Consider the following 11,540-nt stretch of genomic DNA (forward strand, 5'->3'; position numbering starts at 1 on the left):
TCTGCTCCCAGCTATGCTCTGATTCCACGTGATGGAGGCCACAGCGCTGGGCTGGGCTGCAGTGAAGTCCAGGAACTGCCCACTGACACCCCTGGCGTGGGTTCTGAGTCCTAGGCAGGGAGATTTCTGCCCTCTGCCCTGCCATCTCTCAGGCTCCTCAAACCCCTCAGAGTGCTTCCTTGAGCTCTGCCCACGATGCCATTGCAGGTACCGCGCCCGAGTCGAGAAAGTGGAGTCTCCTGCCAAAGTCCACGTCTTCTACATTGACTACGGCAACGTGAGTGTTGGGGACCCGGAAGTGGAGGAGTAGGTGAGGGAGGGGCCCCAGGGGCTGCCAGGACCACCACACACAGCAGCACCCTGGGCCGGGTCAGCTTGCTCTTCAAGACTAAGGTCCCTCTGAGCTTCGACGCCCTTGCTGGTGGAACGGGGAGCATGTGGGCTCTAACGTGGGTATAACGGTCCAGGACCCTGCGTGCAGGCACACTGGTGTCCCTGGTCCCATCTCACCCACGGTTCCTCCTCTTCTGCCTCACCTCTCTGAAGACCTGGGCCTCTTCAGCACCCTGAGGCCCTGTCCGCTCCGGGCTCCTGGGCCTCATGCTGGATGGGGTCTTGGTTCCATCCCATGACCCAGCATGTCCCCAAACCCAGGCCTGCTGAGAAAGGACAAGCAGAAGTGGCAGACTGGCCAGTACCCTTGAGAGGAAAGTATCTCAGGCTGGGCCTGCAAGCCTAGGAGATTCCCTGTTGAAAAGCAGCCAGCAGTGGAGAAAGTTGTAATGAAAAAACAGTGATGCTCTTGAGGTGTGGCTATGGTTGTCTACCTTCCTTCCTTACCTGCCTCAAGTACTAGGGGTGAGGGTCCGTTAGCCAGGGAGCTGAGCTGGCCTGGGATGATCCCGCCACGCCAGGGCCAGAACCACGGACCCTCATCTTGGTCTGCTTTCCGAACCAGCAGCTAGGGCCCCCTTAGCCTGTGGGAAAGTAGAAAGGGAACACATCTCAGAGGGAAGGGAATGGGAAAGAAATGGAAGCCGCGATTAGAGTCTCATTATCACCATGACAGTAGGGAGTCCCTAGGTGTGCCAACACCAGACTTGGGGTGAGAGGGTTTCACAGCTATCCACCTGCTGCTGGGTTCAGTAGGGCATGAGTACTGTCCTCCAGGGCGTCGCTGACTGGGGAAGCTTGTGCACCTGGTTACATGGTACCAAGTCATGGGCAGGGGACAGGGGATGGGAGGGCAGGCAGAGTTAGAATTCCCAGAGGCTTAGCCACAAGAGTTGTCCTATGAGAGCAAGGGGAGTCGAGTGTGTGATACTATTTGCCTGATATTTCCTCTGCAGAGAGAGATCCTGCCAGACACCCGCCTGGGTACCCTGCCACCTGCCTTTAGCACTCGCGTGCTGCCCGCTCAGGCCACAGAGTATGCCTTCGCCTTCATCCAAGTGCCCCAAGATGTGAGTCGAGCCATCTAATTTTCTTCTATGGGAAAAGATGGAAACGGTGATGGTTGCTGTTAGTAGCAGGAAACAAGTGCTTTAGGACTCAAGAAATGGAATTGGAACTTGACAGAAGGGCCACAGAGGAGGTGGCATTAGAGCATTTGAGCTAATTCTTGAGAGATGGGGTAGTCCTGGTGGTCCAGGGGGCTTTTGGGAAAGGACTCATCCACCACAGCTGGATCCCAGGGGGCTTGCGGGCAGTGGCAGGAGATGAGAATGGAAAGGTAAGTTAGGTGTTAGGTGTCACAGCAAGGAATTTGTTCTTTGTAACATAGACAGAATTTTCAGTACAAGTGTGACATGGTCAGACTTGATGGGAGATGGGGATGGGAGAAAGATACTGTGGCAACTTCGGGGAGGATACCGGGGGCTTGAAGGAGAAAAGGAATCTGAGATGGCACTAGGATTTCTCATGAGGGTGACTCTGGTATTGACTAAAATAGGGAGGAAGAGAAGAAACAAATTAGGTATCTGTGCTGCCTCCAAGTGACTTTATAGTTTTCAGTTTGGAAGTGAAATGGAAATTTGGATTTGAATAACCAACACTGTGGGAGTGTACACAATTGTCTAGAGTGAGTGTGTGGAAGATGTGATGACAGGGAAGGAGCCTGGGGAAGTGCTGGCGTTCCCACCACTCGAGGAAGAGGAACCCCAGAGACAAACTGTGCGGGAGGGGAGGGGAGGGGAGGGGAGGGGAGGGGGGGAGGGGAGGGGAGGGGGGGAGGGGAGGGGAGGGGGGGAGGGGAGGGGGGGAGGGGGGAGGGGAGGGGAGGGGAGGGGAGGGGAGGGGAGAGGCAGCCAACAGGATGGTGGGAGCTGACGCCACCTACACAGGGTGCTGAGAAGCAAATGGTGGGGGAGGAGCCAGCACCTTTGAATATTTTCTGTCTTTTGATGCACTTCAGTGAAGGGAAGAAGAGGAACAAGAGAAGAAATTGAGAACAAGTATTATAACATAGGTCAAGGGAAGTCTGTGGGGCTGGGGAGGCATGAGCATGAAGAGAGCCCAAGGCTCAAGCAAAGGCCAAGAAAGGGCTCCAGTGGGGGTAGCTGTGCTAGAGCAGGAGCCCACAGAAGGCAGGAGATGACAGGGGCCAGGGCAAAAAGCCCAAGGGGTAGTCTGAGTTAGGAAAAAAGCCCCCTTTCCTCTGACACATGGGCAGGGACTAGAGAGGATGGTTTCCTGTGGGGGTAAGGGAAAAGAAAACTTGATGTCCTGCACCTGCTTTCTTCCTAATTAGGGTTTGACATTGAGGTGGAGGCCCCTGCTGAGGGGACATTGTTGGAAGTCCCCGGACAGGGCTCAGAGCCCTGCTGCGCTGGCTCTTCTTTAGCTTGAACTTCCCCCTCCCACTCACCCGGTTTTCACCCTGCTCCAGGAGGATGCACGAACAGACGCCGTGGACAGCGTGGTCCGGGACATCCAGAACACTCAGTGCCTGCTGAATGTGGAACACCTGAGCGCTGGCTGCCCCCATGTCACCCTGCAATTTGCTGATTCCAAGGGGGATGTGGGGCTGGGCTTGGTGAAGGAGGGGTTGGTCATGGTGGAGGTGCGCAAGGAGAAGCAGTTCCAGAAAGTGGTACGTGAGATAGGGACATGGGCCACCCGCTGGGGGCAGACCCTGAGCACCCCCCCACCCTCCATCACAGATCAGGGGCCCTGGGGACTGCACCAGGAGCCAGTGAGGGAGCAGGGAACCTGCCATCCACTGCCTCTGCTGGGGAAAGATAATGGATTTGGGTTTGTTGGGGTTTAAAAAAAAAAAAAGGCTAATTACATCCCAAATTAATTGGCTGCGGGTTTGGCTGAGAATGCAATTGCAAACTTGCAAACTAGAGCAAAAAGTTTCCCTTTGCGTGTACCCCCAGGTGACAAGCTAGAAAGTTTTTGCTGGGCATGGGATGGAAAGGGTAGAAGTCTCTTTCTGTCTCTTCCATCCTCACTTCCTTTTCTCTAACATGAAACCTGCAAGTCGATAACCCAATTCCTAGCACCCAGTGCCACTGGAGCTGCAGTTGTCCAGGGGGCAGCGCCAAAGGGCCCAAAAAGACTCTGACACCATACCCCTCCAATGTGTATGAAGAGACCCAAGATTTGGGACTGGTATATCCTGCCTTCTCTGATTATGGGATGTCTGGCCTTAGGAACCTGTTTAAGCCTGAGCGTCTCTATTCCCCTACCTTGCTACTTGGGACGGCTGACCATGAGGCTCAGGAGAGCTGATGACCTGTGAAATCACCTTGCACTGTCCAGTTGTTGACCATCAGGATTGGGCTCTGCACACCACGCATCCCTTGCCACTTGGCAGCGTACTCATCCAAGCCACCTCCCTCTCACCAGGCAACAAACCCCACTAGAAACTAGCCCTGCTCTCAGCTGCTGTGAGGAGAGGAATGCCAAGTCAGTGAACTCTCTTAGAGCTACAGGCTGGTGGAAAGCTCCTGCCTGTCTGTAGCTGCCTCCTCCAGGCAGGAACTGATAAGAGGGGAGTACCAGCTCCTCCCTCATGTTCCCCCAGAGACGAGGGCTGAGAAAGGCAGGGCATGGAAACCAGAGCCTCCTCTCCTTTCCTTCTCTCTCCATTTACCCTTTGCTATCCCCTTTCACCTTTCCTGTCTCTCCTGACACCTCACTGGCTGTGCAAGTTATTTGGCACAAGACCAGGATTCCTACCATCTCTCCTCTTAAGAGGCCTGGTCCCCGCCTCCCCCCCTCCCCTCCCCCCCCCCCCACCCCCGAGCTCCCCTTGGAGCTTGCTTCCCTGTAGAATTAGAAATGTTAATGTCCCCTATATGACATTCCCTGTAATGCCCCTGATGTCTAGAAAATTCCTTTTGAAATACACACTTAACATAACTCATTCATTCTTTCAGCTAACATTTATTGAGAGCTGTGTTAGTCAGCCAAAGGGGTGCTGATGCAAAGTCCCAGAAATCTGGTTTTTATAAAGGGTATTTATTTGGGGTAGATTCCAGGCCATAAAGCATAAGTTACTTTCCTCACCAGAGTCTCTTGCCTCATGTTGGAGCAAGATGGCTGCCAACATTTGTAAGGGTTCAGGCTTCCTCTTCCCCTTCAGGCTCTGTCATCCCAGCTTCTTCCAATATCAGCTGGAGGCTGGGATAAGTCTAGTCTCTCTCCTGGGGCTCGTTTCTCTCTCGGCTCACCTGCTCTGCGCTCTCCACTCTCCACAAGGCCAGCTGTAAACTCCCTGGAGAACAGCTCGTCTCTCTTTCTGGGACCTCTGCTGTGTCTCTGAAGCCATCTCTGTTCCTCTGAGCTCTCCTGCGTGTTTACTTCCCAGGGTTCCAGCTCAAAACTCCCACCTCCCTTCTTTGCAGTGTGGTTTCTCAATGTCCTACTGACATGGCCCATTCAAAGCCTTAATTATTATTTAATCAAGTGAATGTGAAACCTCTGAATCCAATACAATATTATATGCCCAGAGGAAAAGACCGGTTCACAAACATAATCCGATATCTATTTTTGGAATTCATAAACAATATCAAAGTGCTACGAGGGCGTAATATATCAGTGAACAAGGGACGACATTGCTTGCCTTTGCAGAGCTTACATTCAAACATGAGCAGACAAACAATAAAAATAAACATAATGAGTGAATTAAATAGAATGTTAAAACATGACAAGTGCAACAGAAAAATAAAAATAGAAGCAGAATAAAGGGGATGGGTGCCAGGTGGTGGTTGTAATTTTAAGTGAGATCATTTGAGCCTTCATGAAGATGGTAACACCTTTTCAGAGACTTGAAGCAGGTGGAATAGTTAGCGGGGGTGGGGTGGGAGGCATGAGGGAGAAGCGTGTTTCGGGCAGCTGGAACAGCCCGTGCAGAGAGTCGGAACACTGGAGACCAGTGTGACCGTGAACTTTGGAATTGGCTCTGAAGAGATGGGATTCTCCAGAGGGTTTGAGCGGAAGAGTGAGATAGACCTGACCTAGACATTTGACAGGGTCGTTCTGGCTCTCAGTTGGGCGCACCCCTCTCTTGACCACCCCTTTCTTCTCTTGTCTCACCAGATCACAGAATACCTAAACGCCCAGGAGTCAGCCAAGAGTGCCAGGGTGAGTGTTTTCACCTCAAGAGCCCAGAGGGTGCTCAGAGAAGGGGGCCTGGCCTCTGGGGTGGAGCCCCATCCCTGAAGGCTCCTATTCTGTTTGCTCTTACAGCTGAACCTGTGGCGCTACGGAGACTTCCGAGCCGATGACGCAGATGAGTTTGGCTACAGCCGCTAAGGAGGGCGTCAGTCCCGTCCAGCCCCCAGCACCGCTCTCACCAATACTTCCTCTGCTGGGAAGGGGTTTTCAACTCATGAACCCAGAGAGGGGGTGGAGGTTGGGTCCAGCTTTGCTTCAGTGTATGGAAATGTCCTGTAGGGTGGAGTCTGGGCTGGGGTTGGGGTGAGAGGAGCCAGAGGCCTTCTGGAGGCAGGGCCCTTGTCCTTTTGGTTAACAGGCACTGCCTTCCATAGTCTCTCCCAAGAGAGATTTTTTTGTGTTTTTATTTTGGGGTTTGTGGGTGTTTTTTTTTTTTTTAATTGTCCTCAAATCAGGAAGAAACATGAAAGACTGTCTTAGTGGAGGGAGTAATCCTGGCAGCCACGGCCAGCTGCCAGCCACCACCCCACCTCTATCCCAGACTGCCCTTCTTCTCCCAGCTCTCTGTCCAGCTGTTGATTATGTGATTTCTCTGAAATGTCCATTCTCAAATGCCAACGTGTCCAAATCTGTCCTCTCAAGAGCCTTCCCCCATTCTGTATTTAAAGCTTTCAAGGCCCAATAAAATAGTATATGCTATCTGCAGCTCGTTGGTCATGGTGGAGCCCACAGACTGGGATTTCTGCAGCCCCAGCCAGGAGGGGCCCCAGACGTCAGGGTAGTCATCCAAATGCCTGGCCACAGCCCCTAGAACAGCCAGTAGGGGAAGCAAGGCAGCTCAGGCAGCTCTTATAAAGTTCCTAGGGCTTGGTGGGCATCACTTGGCACTGTGGCCATCATGCAAAAAGCTGGGGGGCCTCTCTTTTGACTCACCATCTGAACCCTATTGTACATGGCCACCCTCAAGAAACTTAGGGATTCAGAGCAGCTCAGCAAGAGTGCCCAGGATGGGTTGCACACTGGGAATGTATATACAGGCCCGTCAGGGAACCGCTGGCCCTGTCCTTAGACTAGCCATAGTACCTGTCAGCTCCTCCAGAGCCCCTGCAAGGATCCAAAGGGGAATCAGTCAGGAGAAGTGAGGTGATTTCCCTAATTCCTGCTGTGCCGGGAGTCAGGGCTAAGTAAAGCTTGATAGGCTGGCACAGAGTGGGTTAAGAACGAGGGGCCCCTGCCCCTGCCTGGCTCTTTTTAACAGCTCCAGTATCAGGGCTTATGTTCATTGGAGAAATGAGGTGGAAGGACAAGGATGCTCTGAGGTGGATCAGGGCCCCCAGCCAGGAAGAGGCCTGTCTGTTCCAGGTCAGCCCTTGTTTTTTTTAACTTGACAAGGTGTATACCCAAAGGCTCTGAAGGGAGAGCTGGCCCTGGAGCTCAGAAACCCCAGGCAACTTCTAACTCACAGGGAAGGAGAGAGATCCTCAGAGCAGCCACTGCAGTGGAAAATTAGGTGCCTGTTACCCTACTCAGAGAATGGCAGAGAGAAGAGAGAGGAGAAGTAGGTATGTATGTGATGGAGGTGGCTGCTTCCAGCATCCACAGTGTCCAGGAGAGCTGCCCTGCATCCTGTCTCCCTGCCCTTCTTTCTTCCCACACCGCTTCACCTGTGTGGCCTCACTTCCCAGGCACACGCTCTGGTAAAATACAATAGCACGTCTTCCTGGCCAACACCTCCACACCAGCTCCATGCCCTGCCTTGGCCTTCTGGGCTGGAGTCATGCTCAAACCACCATGTACCATTGGTGCTTTGGTTTGGGAGACGTCAGTGTGGGAAGTGAGGCCTGGCTGGTCTGCTCCGATTCGTAAGCCAGAGATCTTGGGCCCCGGAAAATACTGACTCCTGGCAGTTCTGCCCACAGAGTTCTGGCCCAGGCTTCCCACAGGGCTCCACTCAGGACTCTTATCTTTAGACAAAAAGAGATGTGTGCTTCCTGAACCCAGGGTGCACTAGCTAAGGGGAGGGAAGCAGAAGTGTTGAGTCAGTGCAGCTCCAGAAACCACCACACTCTCTATCTCCTCTTAAGGACTCACCGTTTCTGCCTCCAGTCTCTCAGGGTTGGTCAGACAAGTGCTGATGCTAAGTTTTGATCCAATAAACTGGGTTTCCCCTGACTCTATAGTACCTTAGGAGAACCAAGAAGTCTGCAAGAGTGTAGCTGATGAATCGGTGTGCACCTGTCCATCTAGCCTTTCTCCTAGAGAGGGTGTCCTGCCCCCTGCAGCAAGCCCATTAGTACCGTGCTCTCATTTTCTTTTATCCATGGCAGAGGCCAGTCTTGGAGAAGAGATGCCAGTCTCACCCATTTCTCTACCTCCAAGGTGTGCCTGGTAGGGCCAGGATGTAGGTCAGTGTGGATTTACCATGAACACAATTGGCAGCCCACCCTTTTATAAAAGAGTATGAAATCATCTCCCTGTCTTAACAGTTGCCTTGGTTACATCTGTGCCTAAAGACAAACCCTCCTTTAGCTCTCCAATGGAAATTGTGAACCCTCCCACTTCTTATTTTCTTTCTCTTCCAAGGCTGGTTTAGACCAAGGTCAGAGCAGTCACCCAGGAGGAAGGCACTGCTTCTCCTTGTCTGTTTTTGGCCCAGCTTGTCTGGTACATTCTCAATTTCAAGAATTCCAGTTCAAGAATTAGCAATCACCAGCTTGGTGTTCCTCTCTCTGCCACATCTGTTGAGTTCCTGAGGTTTGTTCTGGGTAGGGCGGGGACTATGGTGAAGCAAACCAGACACATAGGGTGCAAAATTTAAGGAGGCACTCACTGTCGGTTATGCAAGTGCATCTGCATATTTTATTTTTATCACATTGTTGAGGCCAGTCAGCATCGGCACTTGGACAGGCTTGTAAATAATAGGAAAAAGCTCCCCAAAGATCCTTTCTCCACCTTAAGTTACAAAACATGCTCCTTAGCCTCGAGATAATAGATTATGCTTCTCCATGTATATTTTCAGTTAAACCACAAAATCTCTTGGGGCAACTATTATCCATCCATCCATCCACCCATCCACCAAATGTGGATTGACATCAAGATAGTAGCAAGCATAGTGTTGAGCCCCATGAGTGCCAAAGCCATCTCTACAGGCTGTGGTGTCCAGAGACGTGCAGTCTAGTGGAGGAGGCAGCAGATGGTTGTAAGATCCATCACAAGCCACAGCGGTGTCTTAAGTGCCCCAGGATTTCAAGAGGCAAATGCCCTGGCCTAGGTGGCTGGGAAGGCTTCAGTGAGGAAAAGGATGAGTGGAGGCTAACAGACAGCAGGAAAGCAACATCACTAGTTTCTGGCCAGGCTTTGGAAGGCTCCCAGTCTTTAAGGGTTGATGCAGCAGAGCCCAGGGTTTTAGGTAGCCACCAGGGGATTATCCCTGCAAGAGAAGCCTCTCCAGCGATACTCATCTCCCTCCCCCTTGCCTGTGTGCAGGACCATTCAGGGAAGGCAGGCTGTGGAGGGAGGGTTCGCATGGCTGCCTCCACTTATTTATTGGTTTGGTTATTTCCACCATCCTAGGGAGAAAGTCAGTGGACCCCTTTTCTTGCATTAACCCATGTTGGGAAGCAAGAGGGAGGGGCTGGAGAAACTGGTGCCTCAAGAGTGGTTATTGATGTCCTAATTACAAGAGGATGCTAATTTAATTTGAACCTAATTACAGTGCACTACCCTGGGTAGCATGTGTTTTAATAATTAACGTCTTTCAGATATGTAGGAGTATAATAATATTTACACTGGGTTGGCCAGCAGCCTGGGGAGGCGGGCTGGGGGCCCACACGCCACCCTCCCCCTGGACAGCTTGGCTGCTAGCAGGTGGGGAAGATGGCACATGAATCTTGGTTGGCTAGTGTCTTGTCTTCCTCCCCGGGGAACATGCTTGAGCTTCATTTCAGGCCACTTCCCTGACCCAGCAGGCCACTTCGCTCTGTGGGATGCCGGACTGGAATTGTGAAATACATCAAGACCGGCAGGATCAGATCTCAAGGCTCCAGCTCCAGCCCCTCCTCCCCCATCCTACTCCACGCCTCACAGACTGGGATCCTACTTCTGTCTTCCTCTACCTGCCTGGACCCATCCAGGAAGGGGTTTATTTAAGGGGGTGCTTAGGAGGGAGGACATAGAGCTTCTTGATTTTCTTCCTTCCTTTGCCTTTTGTTTTGTTTTTTGTTTTTGTTTGGTTTTTTGTAACATTTGTAAGGAAATACACCTTTCAAAATGTGAGCAGATTATAAGGGTACAGTTCAGATTTTCACATATGAACATACCCATGCAAACAACATGCAGATCAAGAAACAACATCATCCTCACCTCGTAGTTCTCTCCCCAGTCACTCATACCCAAAGGGAACCATCTCTTGACTTCTCTCCCAGCTGATGACTTGTGCCAGATTCGTTTGCTTTTGTGTTTGTTTTGTTTTGTTTCTTAGTATTGTCTGGCTTTGAACTTTACATAAATGGAGTCACAGTATGTGTGTTTTTTTTTTTTTAAGATTAATTTTCTTTATTTCTCTTCCCTTCTCCCCCGTTGTCTAATCTCCGTGCCCTCTTGCTACACGCTCTTCTGCGTCCGCCTGCACCATCAGGCAGCACTGGGAAACTGCGTCTCTTTTGCTGCGTCATCTTGCCACGTCAGCTCTCCACGTGTGCAGCGCCACTCCTGGGTGGGCTGCGCCCTTCTTCACGTGGGGCACACCCCCTGCACATGGGGCACCCCTGCAGGGCATGGCATTCCACATATGGCAGCACTGCACGTGGGCCAGCTCACCACACGAGCCAGGAGGCCCTGGGTTTGAACCCTGGACTTCCCACATGGTAGGCAGACGCTCCATTAGTTGAGCCACTTCCACGTCCGGGTATGTGTTCTTATGTTCCTGATTTCTTTCAGTCAACATTATGTTAACGCCTATGAAATTCATCCTGGTTGCATCATCTGGTTTTGGTGTGGGCTTTCCCATTTCTGTGTATTCCATTATATGAATACACCACTCCTTGATTGTTTTAAACAAGTCAGATGCCCAAAAGCCTGTGCTGGAGCCTGAGCAGTCAATGGCTGCCCCTAAAGGAGAAATCTGCTCATCTTCCCTATGCAACCAGAGGTGCAGCAGGGGGACAGGAGGTGACATTATATGAGAAGGGACCCAGAATAAACACTGTGGTTGCCAGCCTGGCTCCTGTGCCCAGCCTTTGGGAGCTTCAGAGGTGGGGCAAGGATCTGTCAGCAAGTTCTAGAAACCAAGCAGAGGAACCAGGGGCTTAAGAGGTGGTCTGAGGGATCTTCAGTGCCTACCAAGAAATCTAGACCAGTGCTGCTCCAAGTGTGGATGGCAGAATCACCTTGGGTGCATGTTAAAGCACAGCTTCCTTGCTGCACAGTGTGAGCAGGGTGAAGGTAGCAGAGCAGTCACCACCAGTGGCAGTCTTGCTATGTTGGGGTGCTACTCCGGGCTGCATAACTTCAAAGCCTGCTTCTCTGCCTCACCTAGAATTCAGGAAACTGTGTAATATCCCTTATTAAATTCCTTTTTGCTTAAACTAAAAAAAAATTTAAAACACAGCTTTGGGCGGTGGACTTGGCCCAGTGGTTAGGGCGTCCGTCTTCCACATGGGAGGTCCATGGTTCAAACCCCGGGCCTCCTTGACCCGTGTGGAGCTGGCCATGCGCAGTGCTGATGCACACAAGGAGTGCCCTGCCATTCAGGGGTGTCCCCGCGTAGGGGAGCCTCGCGCAAGGAGTGTGCCCCATAAGGAGAGCCGCCCAGCGCGAAAGAAAGTGCAGCCTGCCCAGGAATGGCGCTGCACATACGGAGAGCTGACACAAGATGACGCAACAAAAAGAAACACAGATTCTTGTGCTGCTGACAA

General features: G+C 51.9%; 1 protein-coding gene across 1 annotated transcript in view; it reads left to right on the forward strand.

Annotated features, from left to right (window-relative positions):
* The window catches only part of SND1 (staphylococcal nuclease and tudor domain containing 1), a 450,188-nt gene extending 443,864 nt beyond the window's left edge, over nt 1-6,324 (forward strand). The window contains exons 20-24 of the mRNA XM_058297330.2: nt 208-277; nt 1,350-1,463; nt 2,888-3,091; nt 5,548-5,592; nt 5,698-6,324. Coding sequence (XP_058153313.1) covers nt 208-277; nt 1,350-1,463; nt 2,888-3,091; nt 5,548-5,592; nt 5,698-5,763 — 499 coding nt within the window. The 3' untranslated portion in view covers nt 5,764-6,324. The remainder of the gene's footprint in view (nt 1-207; nt 278-1,349; nt 1,464-2,887; nt 3,092-5,547; nt 5,593-5,697) is intronic.
* The last annotated feature ends 5,216 nt before the right edge of the window (nt 6,325-11,540 follow it).

Source organism: Dasypus novemcinctus, chromosome 5 (assembly GCF_030445035.2).
Source record: "Dasypus novemcinctus isolate mDasNov1 chromosome 5, mDasNov1.1.hap2, whole genome shotgun sequence".
NCBI classification, from domain to species: Eukaryota; Metazoa; Chordata; class Mammalia; order Cingulata; family Dasypodidae; genus Dasypus; species Dasypus novemcinctus.